This window comes from Schistocerca gregaria, chromosome 7, assembly GCF_023897955.1.
Source record: "Schistocerca gregaria isolate iqSchGreg1 chromosome 7, iqSchGreg1.2, whole genome shotgun sequence".
NCBI classification, from domain to species: Eukaryota; Metazoa; Arthropoda; class Insecta; order Orthoptera; family Acrididae; genus Schistocerca; species Schistocerca gregaria.
In genome coordinates this window covers 310,232,432-310,246,820 of record NC_064926.1, presented here as the reverse complement: position 1 = coordinate 310,246,820, position 14,389 = coordinate 310,232,432, and the positions used below count along the sequence as shown (strand labels likewise).

Below are 14,389 nucleotides of genomic sequence, written 5' to 3'. Positions count from 1 at the left end.
ATAATTAACAATAAGGACATGAAACAGTAATAAAATAGTTGCACAGTGTGGCATATATGTAGTTTGGAGTTAATTTATTGTGCATTCTCCTAAGGAAAGTGGGTCATTGGTCACATACTCAAGGAATCCATGAGCAGAGTAAATTACTTCACTTTTCTCCACCTCGAAAGACTAGTTTTAAATTTATTTACTGGCACTATGTAGGTATATCAGGTAATTTGTTGAAGTAGGCAGGAACAAGATATTTGTAACTGTTATGTGTCTTTGCAAGCCTAACATATGGCATATTAACTGTATGTCCTTTTCTTGTACTATGGTCGTGAATTGTCCTCCTTCAGTCAAATTTACACAGACCCTCTTTCATGAAGACGATATACAGGCCAGGCACTGTCATTATATTTAGTTTCTTAAAATAATCTTGACTTGATTCATACGGGCTAAATCCTTCTATGCAACTTATGGCTTTCTTTTGCAATTTAAACACTAATTTTGAGCCTACAGAATTGCCCCATAATAGTATTACATAACTCAGGTGGGAATGGGAGAATGCAAAATATGCATATAATAGTAGTTCTTTACTGATACAGCTCCTCAGCTTGTTAGGACAATGTACAGGAGGTTGAGTGGTCAGTACTCGTAAGTGGACATCCCGGGCTGCCATTAAATGACAGAACAGGAAATTAGGTAAAATTAGCAAATGTATTTCAGTGTAGGGGCAGGCCTAGTTCAGAAGCTACCAGGTTTAGGCCAGCCTAGAAAGTCAAACAACTAATTGAAATCAGCAGTGGAATGGGAGGTGGTTCATGTTAATTGATGTCAGTGGCCAGTCATGGAATGCAGAGCCAGAGGCTCCACCTTCCAAAAAGACATATGTTCTGCAAAAGGTATGGATCACAAGAGAGAGAAGCAATTGTGTTCTGCACTGCAGAATGCTCCAGCATCCGCACATGTGGCCTGTATCCCATGCACATTATTGGCTAAACTTGCTGGCATGAATTCACAAGCAATTTCAGCAGAGGGCTCAATAGGATCTCTTGCCAGCAGATTTAACTAGACAGAACTTTCTCGGTTCTGAAAGGCAGGCAACTTGTGTCACATAGGAACAGTTGAAGATGCTGTGGCAGAAAACTTATAAATATTTGACTGGATCTTTGAAATAAAATTTATTAAACCAATTCCCTAAAATATTTCTTGACTGGCTGCCACCATGTACAGTGTTTTCCAATACAGTTGAAAATGAACTGGAAGAGCATATTCCTACATTTAATCATATTGGGCATTAGAAAACTTTGCTAGTACAGAATGAAATGGACTTCACCATAATACATGACATATTGCTGTATCTAAGGGAAATGATAAACACTACAAACAAAACTTCCAACACCTAGCCAAGGAGACTATGAGTTGATGAGAAACCCTAGCAGAAAGGGATAACTGAAACAGAGGAGAATAAATCTAAACCTACAGTTCCATCTGTGAAAAGGAAGTGTTTTTGAGTCTCTGCAGGGAAACCACCAAAGAAACTCATTTGCAAAACAGATGAATGGTGTAGCAAGTTGTGCTGAGGAGTTCAAATGGAAGAAATGATTAGATACATGAAATGAAAAATATGGATTCAAGCAAATTGTGCGTTTGTTGTGAAATGAGTAAAAAAGTTATATTCCAATGTCTGCTAATAGTGATGTGGGAATTAAAATATGAAACATCATCTTAAACTCACTCTAGTACATATATTTTAGTTCAGGAACATAGTTTATGAGGATGGTACTATGGTACAATTTATGCACCCACTGGAACAAATTAGGAAACCGGATTCCTAATTTGTACCACTTGCAGATGCTTAGAAAATTAAGTGTAGTGTGTTTATACTTCAGAAAATTGCCATTCTTTAAATAATATAGCAAGAACCATATCCTGCTGTTAAATATAGCACTGTCGAAGTAATGTTGTAACATATTTTTAGACCATAATAAATTAAATCTCAAAGCTAAAAAATTGTAAAAAAATTCAGGAAGACCTGTAGAGGACTGGCATTTCATTCATATATTGGCAGTTAACTCTCAACATGAACAAGTGCAACATATCGCACATAAATAGATGGAAAGTCTAATTACTATTTAATTACATAATTATAAAAGAATCAATGGAAACAGTCACAGCCAGCAAATACTCGAGAGTATGCATATGGTATGATTTAAAGTGGAACAGCTACATACAATCATAGGAAAGGTAGACACATGACTGAAAGTCAATGAAAGAATCCTCAGGAAGTGTACTCCAACCAAAAAGGAGGGATGGAGATGGCTTATAAAATCCTCATTCAGTCAATAGTCAAGTGTTCATCATCAGTCCAAAACCCTTACCAAGAAGATCCAAATGGAGCAGCATATTTTGCCACAGTTTCAGTTATTATATTTGTTTACTACTCAGAAAAAAACATTCCCACAATCCAGTCCCACTGTGGATGCTATTCTCAATTATGGGTTGAATTAGTTGTTATTCATAAGCGACTGTAAATTAGCCTGCCTGTTGTCAACTGACTGCCACTTGAAACTACAGTGAATGGATGTTTTGGGTGAACTACCAAGAGGTTGGTATAAGAGGTACCAAATATACCACAATAGCATCCTCTTTTAATGAAAAACATTTTTTTGCCACCAGCTGTACACATTTAAATTTATTCCTGACCATTTCAGTTATTTCAGACATGTTAGCATACCAAATATAATGAAGACATACTGTGGTATGTAAAATAACTGTAATTTAGCAGTGTCGTGAAACAAAAAGCAGGTTACATGCACACAACTGACCAGATCAGTGACTGCTGTTGGTACTGATGGAGCTCCAATAGCTGGGTAAGCAGGTGTGACCAGGCCTGCTTGATTGGAACAGCTGGGGCCAATGAATAATTATTCATTGGACACATGGTCTGAGGAGGGGCCCTGTACCCATTCTATTATTCAGTTCTTGTGGCCTGCCATGAGCTGACACGTGGTGTGGGCCGTGAAGATGCGGTGACTACACTGGCTTTGGATGTTGGGCAGAATCCGGTGAGAGCACCATACAAATGCCTTGGCCCAAACTTGCGTACCAAGTGTGAATGGAAACAAAACCATGCCTCTGGGGAATGGCTTCTCAGCAGCAGAAAGTTGAGAAGCGTACATGGCTGACAGCTGTGCAAGAGACTGGCAGCCCCAGTTGGCACAATTCTGTAAGAGCTTAAAAAAATATGAGCGCCTCCTCAGCTGGGAAATCTTCTACATACTTGTGCATCTGCATCTTAAATGAAGAAACAAGGTGTACTTCCTTGCTGTCTGACTGGGGATGCTAGGGAGGTGCTGTGATGTAGTGAACATCACTGTATATACAAGAATCTCTGAAAGATTGTGTCATGTTCTGAGGACCATTGCCCAAGACTAGGATGCAAGGCAAGCCTTATATGTAAAATATCTTTGGCAGGGCTTTGACAGTTACATCTGATGTCACACATGGACAGTGGATGATGTAAGAAAAATGAAAAACACATCAATTTCCATTACTCAGGAAGTGTCTAGAAAAGGATCAGCAAAATCAATGTGATCTCTTTCTCAAGGGTGCATAGGGGCTGGCGATGGCAAAAAAAAAGTAGTGTGTGGAACCCCCTTTATGATCTGAACACTTGGGGCAGGCTGCGACAAGGTGTTTCACCTACTAGTTGATGCCCGGCCAAAACACATGGTAGCACACCAACAATCTTGTGCGAGAGATCCTCCAGTGACCCTTGCGAACAAGCTGAGGACCTCTCTCTGCAGAGCTGCTGGAAAAACAATGCAGGACATAAAACCTACTGTGACTCAAGACTAACACTGTCCAACTGTGATGGAGCAATACATAAAAATTCTGAAGTGGGTCGGATGTCCAACCCAGCAGATGGTCAGACCACCCATGTTGTATTATGTGCGCTACCTGCCAGATCGCCAGATCTGCCACCATAGCAGAGGCAATATAGAAACTTGTGATGGGGAAGCCATTAACCATGTGTGTTGCTTCCATATCCAGTTGAAAACAAAGTAGTTACCCTGGATCGAATGATGGGTCAGGGCCCATGAGGAGCCAGGACTGAGAACTCACATTCATATGTTATGATATGGGATTAAAATGGATCTTGTAATTGTACCAGGACAAGAACAGAGCCAAATGCTGAAGATGATGAGTGACTTTGTCTGTTAAGGATGCTGACGGGCTAAAGAGGGAATGCTTCTGGTTGGTTATTAAAGGAATTCTGCTCTGTACAAGAACACGTCAATTTCTTAAAGGCAGAGGCAATAGCAAGAGCTTCTTTTCCCACCAGAGAATAATGTTCTGGTCCAAGCTGAGTGTTTTCAAGGCAAAGGCAATAGTCTGTTTGGAACCATCTGAATGGCAATGGATCAGGTGTCCCTCTGCCACCTTCCCTGCCCACCCACTCCAAACTGAGATGCATGCTTATACATAGCCACAGCAAGGAGTGAAGATCAACATACCACTGCTGTGACCTTAAAAAAAACCTTTATGCAAAAAGGTTCACTTTTTGGGGCCACTTGCTTGTACCAGGAGGAGAACAGTGTCAGGTGAACAAACGGCAGCTGAATCTAAGTCATTTTAGCTAAGAAGCACTCCAGCACATTAATATGTACTTGCTATTATTGGAGAAAAGCCGCAATAGAATAAAGAGCCAAATGGCTGAATTACCACAGAATCAAAAACACTTTAAAAAATTTGACTTTCATGTGTTGCCACTTGGGTTCTAACTAGGAGCACAAGGAAACATATAGGCATAAAAGAGATACAGTTTATTGATTTGTTGGTCACTGAGTGAAATTAGTAAGAATATGATGAAAGTAGTTTACCCACCTTGAATACATTTAACAACTGATGGCTCAAAGGCCCATGCATGCCTTTATGAAGACACTGTCCTTATTAGGTGTCACTGCTGTGGAGCTGTGCATTCATGGCAGATCTGGAGACATTGTTCAGGACCTGCACTGGCTGCCTCAGGTAGTTGTGAGATTGCTGTTTGAATGGTGCCATGTGCTATGCTTGTCATAGTGGCCCAGCTTACATCCCCTGTGGGTGGTTATTACAGAAACCAGTGAACCAATTAAACCATTTTGGAAAACAGCATTACATATTTTTAGTCTTCACTCTGTCCTTCTTTGTTTTGTGCAGTAAGGTCACTGGGTGGCTGCATAGATGACTTTGGTCTGTTTATTAACTGAAATCTTAACCCTAGAAGCTGCTTTCTATACATAGAGCATGCCTTTTTCTCTACAGTAAAAGTTGGGAAATCCACATCCAGTATCATTACAGAACCGTGTCAGTCTCTGGTTTAAGCCCTCCACTTGGCTCCAAACCAGAGGAATCTGATCTGTTTTAGGAATGATACTCCAACCACTAACTAAACTTCTGCCTTTTGTGTAGATCTAGTATCTTTATCAATTCTAACAGCCACATGTTGGAACCTAGGGTGGTTTCAGAACCAAGGTAGCAGGTGTTATTTGTGCTGAAATGAGGCATGACTTGCAGCCAGTTACATCCAGTGCACTGAATAGTTGCCATCAGCAGAGCCTCCTCCATGTCTTAAGCAAGACCACCCCACACTCCACAAACTGACCCACTGTTGGAGCTCCTAGTGACTGGAAAACACTCCCTCTGCATTTGCCTGGACTTTTCAGAGTGACTGGCACCAGTTCCAACATGTGAGGCATTCCAATCTGGTTCAGATATACTTATAGCAGTGGGTAAGACATCAAAATTATTTTTAAGGTATAAAAGGACTTTTGTGTGGAAAGTACCCATTTTTGCCTTCTGCACAGAGGTTTGTGACCCTGCCACTGCTCACTATTCATCCACAAGTGAGTGTGAATTAGTCGTGTTATGTGTCAGAAGGTGCAGCAGTGTGGGGGTGGGGGAGGGGGGTGTTCCAGGTAATCCTAGAGGCACTGGCACTGCCACAGCATTTATTTTTATTTATTTATTTATTTATTATCTTTTTTGCATATAGTCCCCAACTGTTGACTTTTGCAAACGTCATAGCATTTTTATACAATTTTTGTACAAACAGTAGAAATTTGCAATACACGTGTACAAGAAGCCACTTACGGGTGATGCACTTGGCAATATATGCTACAGAACTTCATAATGCAACATACAGTTGTTACATAGTATAGGTACTTGCATTTACAGCATGTTGTTACAAAAATAATATACAGGGTGGTCCAAAAGTCCGGAAACACTCTGATCTCTGATAAAATCCAAATGGAGTAGCAAACAAGGAAACAGAGTCCCTACACGAGGAACAGGAAGGGGAAAACTTTATTGGCTACGCCAACAACATGGCGGCTATCTTGAAAGGCGCCATCTTGGATTCAACTTCAAAATTTCAAATGGGAATGTGGTCATGTGACATATCAAACAGTTAGAGAATTTCACCAGAAAAACAAAGCCGTTGTTATTTTAAACATAGCTTCATTCATTCTCGGGTTATAGCCAATTACGTGCGGCAGCAGTGGGATGCTCGGCAGCATGAGTATTACGTACTGAGAAGTCATAAAATGCAGTCTGAAACGGTGCAAAGTGACTATCCCATGCCTGATATGTTACATGTGTTTAACTGTTAGGTATCATTTACTCATGCTAACGTTTTAGTCGTTGTTTCCTTATTTACAGGTTACAAAATGTCCTTAACACATGAAGAATGCATTGAAATCATTTTGATGTCAGGAGAAAGATGCACATGGGTCATTGCTGAGGATTTCAACAGTCATCACCCAACCAGACAGCCCATCACTCACAATGCAGTTGCCAATCTTTTGGCCAAATTCCGAGCAACAGGTTCTGTTGCAGATAAACATAAGGCTGGAATACCAAAATCTGGCACCAATGAAGCAACAACAGTGAGCATGTTGGCATCATTTAGCAAGAGTCCACAACGGAGTACTCGTCGCCTATCACCAGAATGTGGGGTTAGCCATACCTCCATACTGCGAATTTTATCGCAGCACAAATGGCACCCGTACAAAATTCAGCTGCTCCAACACCTGAACGAGGGTGACCCAGACCGTCAAGTACAGTTCGCAGAATGGGTGACACAGCAGCTGCTGATACACCCATGTTTCCCCTATCAGGTGCTGTTCAGTGATGAAGCCAATTGCTTTATCAATGGTGAAGTGAACAAGCAGAATCACAGATACTGGTCCGACACAAATCCGCACTGGATTGATGCTTCCAAAACGGTCGACCCACAAAAAGTGATGGTCTGGTGTGGTGTGTGGGGTACCAAATTCGTTGGACCTTTTTTTATTGATGGTACGTTAACAGCCAACGGTTATCTGAGGTTATTGTATGAAGAAGTGTTTCCCTCATTGTTAACGGAGTATGGGACATTTTCGGAATGCTTCCAGCATGATGGAGCCCCACCACATTATTGGCACAATTTGCGAGCATACCTGGATGTGCAGTTCTCTCAAAAGTAGATTGGTTGTAGGGGTGCTGTGGAGTGGCCATCCCACGTTGGTGGTCTCTCGGGACTGTGTAACATCGGCGTAATGTCTCTTTGGCACATAACACACATGCTGTCGAGCTTCCCACCGCTGCCACATGTAACTGGCTATAACCCGAGAATGAATAAAGTTATGTTTAAAATAACAACGGCTTTGTTTTTCTGGTGAAATTCTCTATCTATTTGATATGTCACATGACCATATTCCCATTTGAAATTTTGGAGTTGAATCCAAGATGGCGCCATTCAAGATGGCCGCCATGTTCTTGGCATAGCCTATAAAGTTTCCCCCTTCCCGTTCCTTGTGTGTAGGGACTTGTTTGCCACTCCATTTGAGTTTTATGAAGGTGTTTCCAGACTTTTGGACCACCCTGTATATTACAATCACCTCAGTATAGTACATTGTATAGATAGAAGAGTTAGGCCTACATTTAAGAATAGCTACATTTTAATATCAGTATCCATTCAGTGAGTGCAAACATTTGAGAGTTAAGAATGATTTTAATTCCCTTTTGAATACTTTACCTCTGTGGCATCTTATAGCACTTGGCAGTTTGTTAAACCATATCTGGCCATTAATCCAAGGACTATGATCTGTTGTCTTTAGGTTAGTTCTCTTTCTGAAGAAGCACTCTTTTTGTCTTGTGTTATGGGTATGCACATCAGAATGCTTATTTTCATTATTTTTACGGTCCACAAAGACTTGCTTAATTTGTACAGATACAAGGAAGATACTGTTAGATACTGTATTTATGTTGTACAAAGGTTTCCCTACGTGAATCTCTGTATCCTAGTCAATGCATGGTTCTGATTGCTCTTTTCTGCAGTGTTAGGATTCTGTTCATGTGACTATCAGCAGCACATCCCCATACCTCTATTCCATAATTAATATATGCAAATATTGTCCCATAATAAGCAGTTTTTAATGTTTGTTCAGAGACTAATTTCGATAGTTTGCTAATTAAGTGCAGTGAACTGCTGATTTTATTGCATACAAAATTGATATGGTCTATCCATCTAAGATTTTTGCCCAGATATATGGCCAAAAATTTACATTTGTCAGCGTCTACTTTTTTGATGCCACTTATATTATCAATACAGGGATGGTATGAATTACCAAGTTTAAATGGTAATAACTGGGATTTGCTAATATTGAATTTTAGACCTTGATCATGGAAGTAAGTAGTTATTTGACCTAAGCCATCAGTTACAACCAATGTCAAGTCATTAGTTTGTTTGCAAAAGAAAAAAATGAGGTATCATCTGCATAACCTATTAACTGGGAGTACAAAGGAGCCTCTAAATGATTAATGCAGATCAGGAAAAGGAAAGGGCCCAATACGGAGCCCTGAGGTACACCTTGTTTCACTGTTTCATAGCTGGATTGGAAATGTTTGATCTGACCATTAATTTCATAACTCAGCTTTGTACACTGCCTACAATTGGTTAGATAAGTGATCAGTAGTTGTATGGATGTGGCATTTACATTGTAAGTTTCCAGTTTGCTTAGTAGTAGCTCATGGTTCACTGAGTCAAATGCTTTAGTGAGGTCTAGAAATATCCCTGCTGTCTGCATTCCCTCATCCAGGGCATCATACACCTTGTGGAGAAATTTGGTAATTGTCGTAATGGTACTGTGACGCTTTCTGAAACCATGCTGTGTTTCAGCTTGTAAATTATTCTTTGAGAAATAATCAATAAGTTGTGTCAGCAAAATGGTTTCAAATATTTTACTGAAAATTGGTATTAATGATATGCTCCTGAAGTTTGATAGCTCTTCTTTCGATCCTTTTTTACGCACAGGCTTAACTATACTTTTCTTCAATAAATTTGGAAATGTGTGCTGCCTGATACTACCATTGATCATATGGGTAATTATTCCAACTAATTCCTTATTGCATTTTTAATTATAATACTGTTCAGTCCATCCCAGCCAGATGAGGTCTTGTTCTTTAGGTTATCTATTATTTTTCCTATTTCCTCCACACTCACTTTCTTAAATTCAAAAACAGTTTTCAGCCTAGGGTAAGGCTTTACCATCCAAGTCAGACCTGTGTTATTAACTGGATTCACAGCTGAAGATTCATTAAATATATTTCAGATTTTATCTGGATCATTAATATGGTTTCCTTATTGTTGGATTCTGTCAATTTGGGTATCTAACTTAGGGGTGGCTTTGTGATATCTATTTATTATATATTCCATGAAGTCTTCCCTATATTGATTGACTGAGCTATTTCCTTGTCTAGGATCTGTTTTCTTAAATTTGAGAGCTGTTCCTGAAATTGTTTTTTAGCTTGATTGTACTTATATTTAAATATTTGCAACTTACTAAGTTGCATCTAATACTATCTTTTACCTCTTTACTTAGTATTATGTAGTATATTCTACTAGAAGTAGACTGAGTTATTCTTGTATCTGAATTTACTGCATTCCTAAGATTATAGGAGTTAAGGGCACCTATTAGCCTGCTGTTATGGTTAGTGCAAGATGTTGCCTCTATATTCAAGCCACCAAATATTGTTACCTCGTTTGAGTCACAGTGTCCCACTAATCTACTAAAAATATCTATGAAACGCCCTACCTCTGATTTTGGTGGACGATAAATCCCAATAATTTTCCGTTTCACCATGCGCTTTACTCAACCTTTGATATGGAGTTCAACACCTGTAACTGCAGTCAAACCTTCATTATTATACAGATCTAGATGGTCTAATTTATTTATTTTGAGCTGCTCTCTAACAAATACTGCTAAACCTCCACTTTATGATGCTGTCTACAGTAGCTATTTCGTAGGAAATTCTGCATGTCTCTCTCTGTGCCGCTAAAACTCATGGCAGTAGCGTGAAGTCTGTGAGCCATAACCAGTACAGCTTTCAATTGTTTCCAGACAGTGATGATTTTCCCCTGAATCCAAACACGTCAGGTGCAGTCTTTCTTATATCTTTGTCTCTATTCAGCTGTACCATAAGAAATGTACTATTAATTTGAGCTGTCCCTAGGTAATGCTGCTATGTTTCTCATGGCTGTCACTCACTTGTCAAGAAGTGGAGATAGTAACTTACTTTCTCTTAACTAAATGAGAAAATTAAAATTCTTTGTATGTTTAGTTCAAATTCTGCCATATGTTTAGCACTTTTTACAAAGTTATTGAGAATGAGCATTACAATTAATTTTAATTTTTCTGTTTTCCTCATTGCAATCCCACATTCATTGTCCAAGCTAATTGTCATCCATATTTGTCAGGTACACAAGTTCTGAATTAAATTCAAGGTACTTAAGTCACTTGAATATTTCAAAATTAATTAATTATTCTCTCATAAGGTTTTTTCAAAAGTGTATTTTCTTCACGTCTTTACATTTGTTCAAACTAATAACTAAGAAATATCACATCCAACCCATCACTATGAAATCCCCCTTGCTAATGGAACTTTACAAAGAAGTGCCTTCACCAAAACATGGCTGAAGAGCATATTATAAATTAAAATCCTCCACTGCATTTTTCTGTCAGTATGCGAAGGCCAGTTTCAGGAACTACTCTAGGGATTTTGATATGATTTTCACTAATAGATACACTGATGCATGAGGAAAATTTGTGCACACAATTTACTACCACTGCACCAGACAAGCTGTTTGTATGCAGGTCGTTAGTGCCACCCTTGCAAATCCAAGGCCTGATGTTAGTTGTATATATAATTAAAAATCTTTCTTCAGAAACATCCTAAAAATGCATAGAATCAGAATCAGAATCAGAATTTTTATTATCCCATAATGTACAAAGTCAAATCACAGATCTGATGTACTGGGGACTCGTCAACATTACATTTACATTACAATTTCAATTTGTATATACAGTTTTACAAAAACAACATATCAACACTCCAGTTTACATGTATCACAAAGTAATATAGAACAGCAGTGTTTACGTAGTAAACATATTTTTAAAATCATTTATTTTACACAAAACTGCTAAGCTTAATTTACAGGTGATGTTTTCTTGCTCAGACTTCCACATCATCATTCATAAATTCTTCTATGGAGTAATAACATTTCTCCACTAGTAACTTGTGCAGGTTTGGTTTCAGTTGCCCTAGCTCCATGCTGCTTATTTGTTTCTTTTTTAGCATGTTGTAGATTTTCATGCCCATATATTCTGGGGTTTGTGCATATAACTTTAATCTATGAGTAGGAAGCATGAAGTTTGTCTTATTTCTAGTGCTGTATTGATGCTTAAAATTGTTGTCTGTGAATAACGTAGGGTTACTGTACACAAAAATAATCAGTTCATAGATGTACAAACAGGGGGCACTTAATATTTTTAGATTTCTTAATAGTGGGCGGCAAGATTCTTTTGGTCTTGCATTACACATATTTCTAACAATTGATTTTTGTAATTTTAATGTTCTAATGATTTTGCTTGTATTACCCCAAAAGATAATGCCATACCTTATAACAGCTTCAAAATAGCTGTGATAAACTACTTTTCTTATCTCCATGCTAGTTGAGTATGACAAAATCTTCATAGCAAAGGTCAGGCTGTTTAACTTGTTTGCCAAGTATTCTATATGTGAAGACCAGGATAAATTTTGGTCCAAATGTATTCCTAAGAATTTAACACAATCTGATTCTTTCAGTTCCTGGTTTCTGCAGGCAATATGAATTTCATTTATATTACAATTTTTAAAATAAATGAAATTCATATTGCCTGCAGAAACCAGGAACTGAAAGAATCAGATTGTGTTAAATTCTTAGGAATACATTTGGACCAAAATTTATCCTGGTCTTCACAACTTCAATTAAATAATTTCCATTACATATTTGGTGTTACAATTTGAAATAAAAATTTTATGACTAAAATATATAGGTTATCCCAAAACCAACTTTCATGTGTCAGAAGTGCAAAAATATATATAAATGTACAAAATCTCACTTCTTGAAAATATAAATTTATGAACTGATATCCCAGTTTATGAAAATTATAGCTGAACACACTGATCCCACATTGAAAAGGTTATGTGATATACTGATAGCCTGCATAATTAAAATACGTGGACAGACTACTGTCTCAGAAAACGCTTGACTACCAGTATGATCTAGCATCAAGCCTGTAAAAGTCCAGTGGTATGCAATTTAGCAGTCTCAAAAATGTCTTGGTTGTAATATTTTATTTTGTAGTTAACTGTAATTGATCAAGAATGTTAGAAATAAATATTGTTCTAGGAAGAATGTAATAGTAGCTAGAGTTTTTGCAATTATTAGAACATTTGTCTCTCATGTAACAAAGATGGTTCTTTCTCCTGCAGGTAGAAATCTTAAGAACCAAATGTGATGGATACATTATAGCCATCAGTGCAATGGGAGTGGGCAGAGTCTCTTGGAGCCTGGGTGCAGGACGTCAGAAAGCAGACCAGGCAGTGGACTTTGCTGTTGGAGTTCGCCTTTTGTGCACTGAAGGAGATAAGGTTTCATCTGGCCAGCCATGGTGTGAGGTTCATCATCGTGGGAAACAACTTGACACAGCATTAAGGCAGCAGTTAGAGGAATCAATAGTCATAAAAAATTCACCACTGACTGATAAACAAAAATCCCCAATTCTTCAGATAATATGAACCTGTGTAACTATGTGATCTCTCCCATTGTTATAATACTAGATATGAGCTTTCCCATAGCACTATGTTTAATATCATAGTTTCAAAGTGTCCATATTATTGTGACTAACTATCCTATGTTTTTTCATTTTAAATAAAGTCAAAAGACATAATAGAAATATCTTAGAATGACTTATGTATAGTTCTTCTATTTTGTAAGCATTCATTGATCACAAATACCTTTCTTTGTAAATTTATTTATGAGTTATAAAATATTTATAGTATGATCTTTATTTACAAATCTAATGACCTTTCCTGACACCCACCATTAGCTCAAATACCTAAGAAAGGGGATGACAATAGATTTTATTCTTTGTAAACAAGATATGCTTTCAAAATTTCTTCCATGAAATGTACACTACTTTACTTTCTAAACAACTAATTTTTAGGTGATTGCACTGTTTTAGCAGTTTTTGTGATTACTTTCACTGACAGATATCTTGTGTTTATTCAAATGGGGACAATATATGTTCACCTCCATTAGTTATAGTAATGGTGACTATTATATATCTAAAGAAAATGTGTGCTGTTCATTTAGATTTTGTGTATTCTTTGCTTAGAGATAGTTTCACCACATGAGATAATCTTATACAAGTTATAGTTCTTATTTGTGAAAATAAATATATCTTGTTTTCCTTCTTATTACTATTATTTTTAATAATAATAAAGTATAATATGCAAAAGCAGATGAAGTTTGTACACAACATACGAGGTGTGATTGGAAAGGTTTAAGAATGGATCCGCTACTGCTTACTGGTTTGGCGGGCAGTTACACGGAGTGGGGTGAGGAGTGAGTCATAGCCTTGTCCTTGAATGCCCTCTGACAGGAAACTGTGTTTTCTTTCTTCAGTTCATTGTGGCAGCTGGTTAAAGGTGGGTCTGTTAGGGCTTGTTGCCAGATTCTGCCCGCGTGAAAATGGGCATAAAAACTGAGCAACGACTTTGTGGGAAATTTTGTTTTAAGACTGGTAAGTCAGCTTCTGAGACCTACAAATTATTAAAAACAGCTTTTGGAGATAATTTAATGAACCAGTAAAATGTTTTTGTCTGATTCAACAAATTTAAAAATGGGCGCGAATCATTTGATGATGAACCATGGTCTGATGGTCTTTCCACCTCAGAAACAAATGATAACATTGTGAAAGCTTACAATTTAGTGCACTCTTACAATTAGGGAGATTGCTGATGAACTTAATTTAAGTTTCTATTCAATTCAGTTAAT

The 14,389-nt window shown here is 37.8% G+C and overlaps 1 protein-coding gene across 2 annotated transcripts in view; it reads left to right on the top strand.

The window, feature by feature from the left end:
* Window positions 1-13,809, top strand: part of LOC126282100 (thymidine phosphorylase-like) — a 188,327-nt gene extending 174,518 nt beyond the window's left edge. For both annotated transcript variants that reach the window (XM_049981559.1, XM_049981560.1), the window contains one exon: window positions 12,823-13,809. In XM_049981559.1, the coding sequence (XP_049837516.1) occupies window positions 12,823-13,128 (306 nt within the window). In that variant the 3' untranslated portion in view covers window positions 13,129-13,809. The remainder of the gene's footprint in view (window positions 1-12,822) is intronic.
* The last annotated feature ends 580 nt before the right edge of the window (window positions 13,810-14,389 follow it).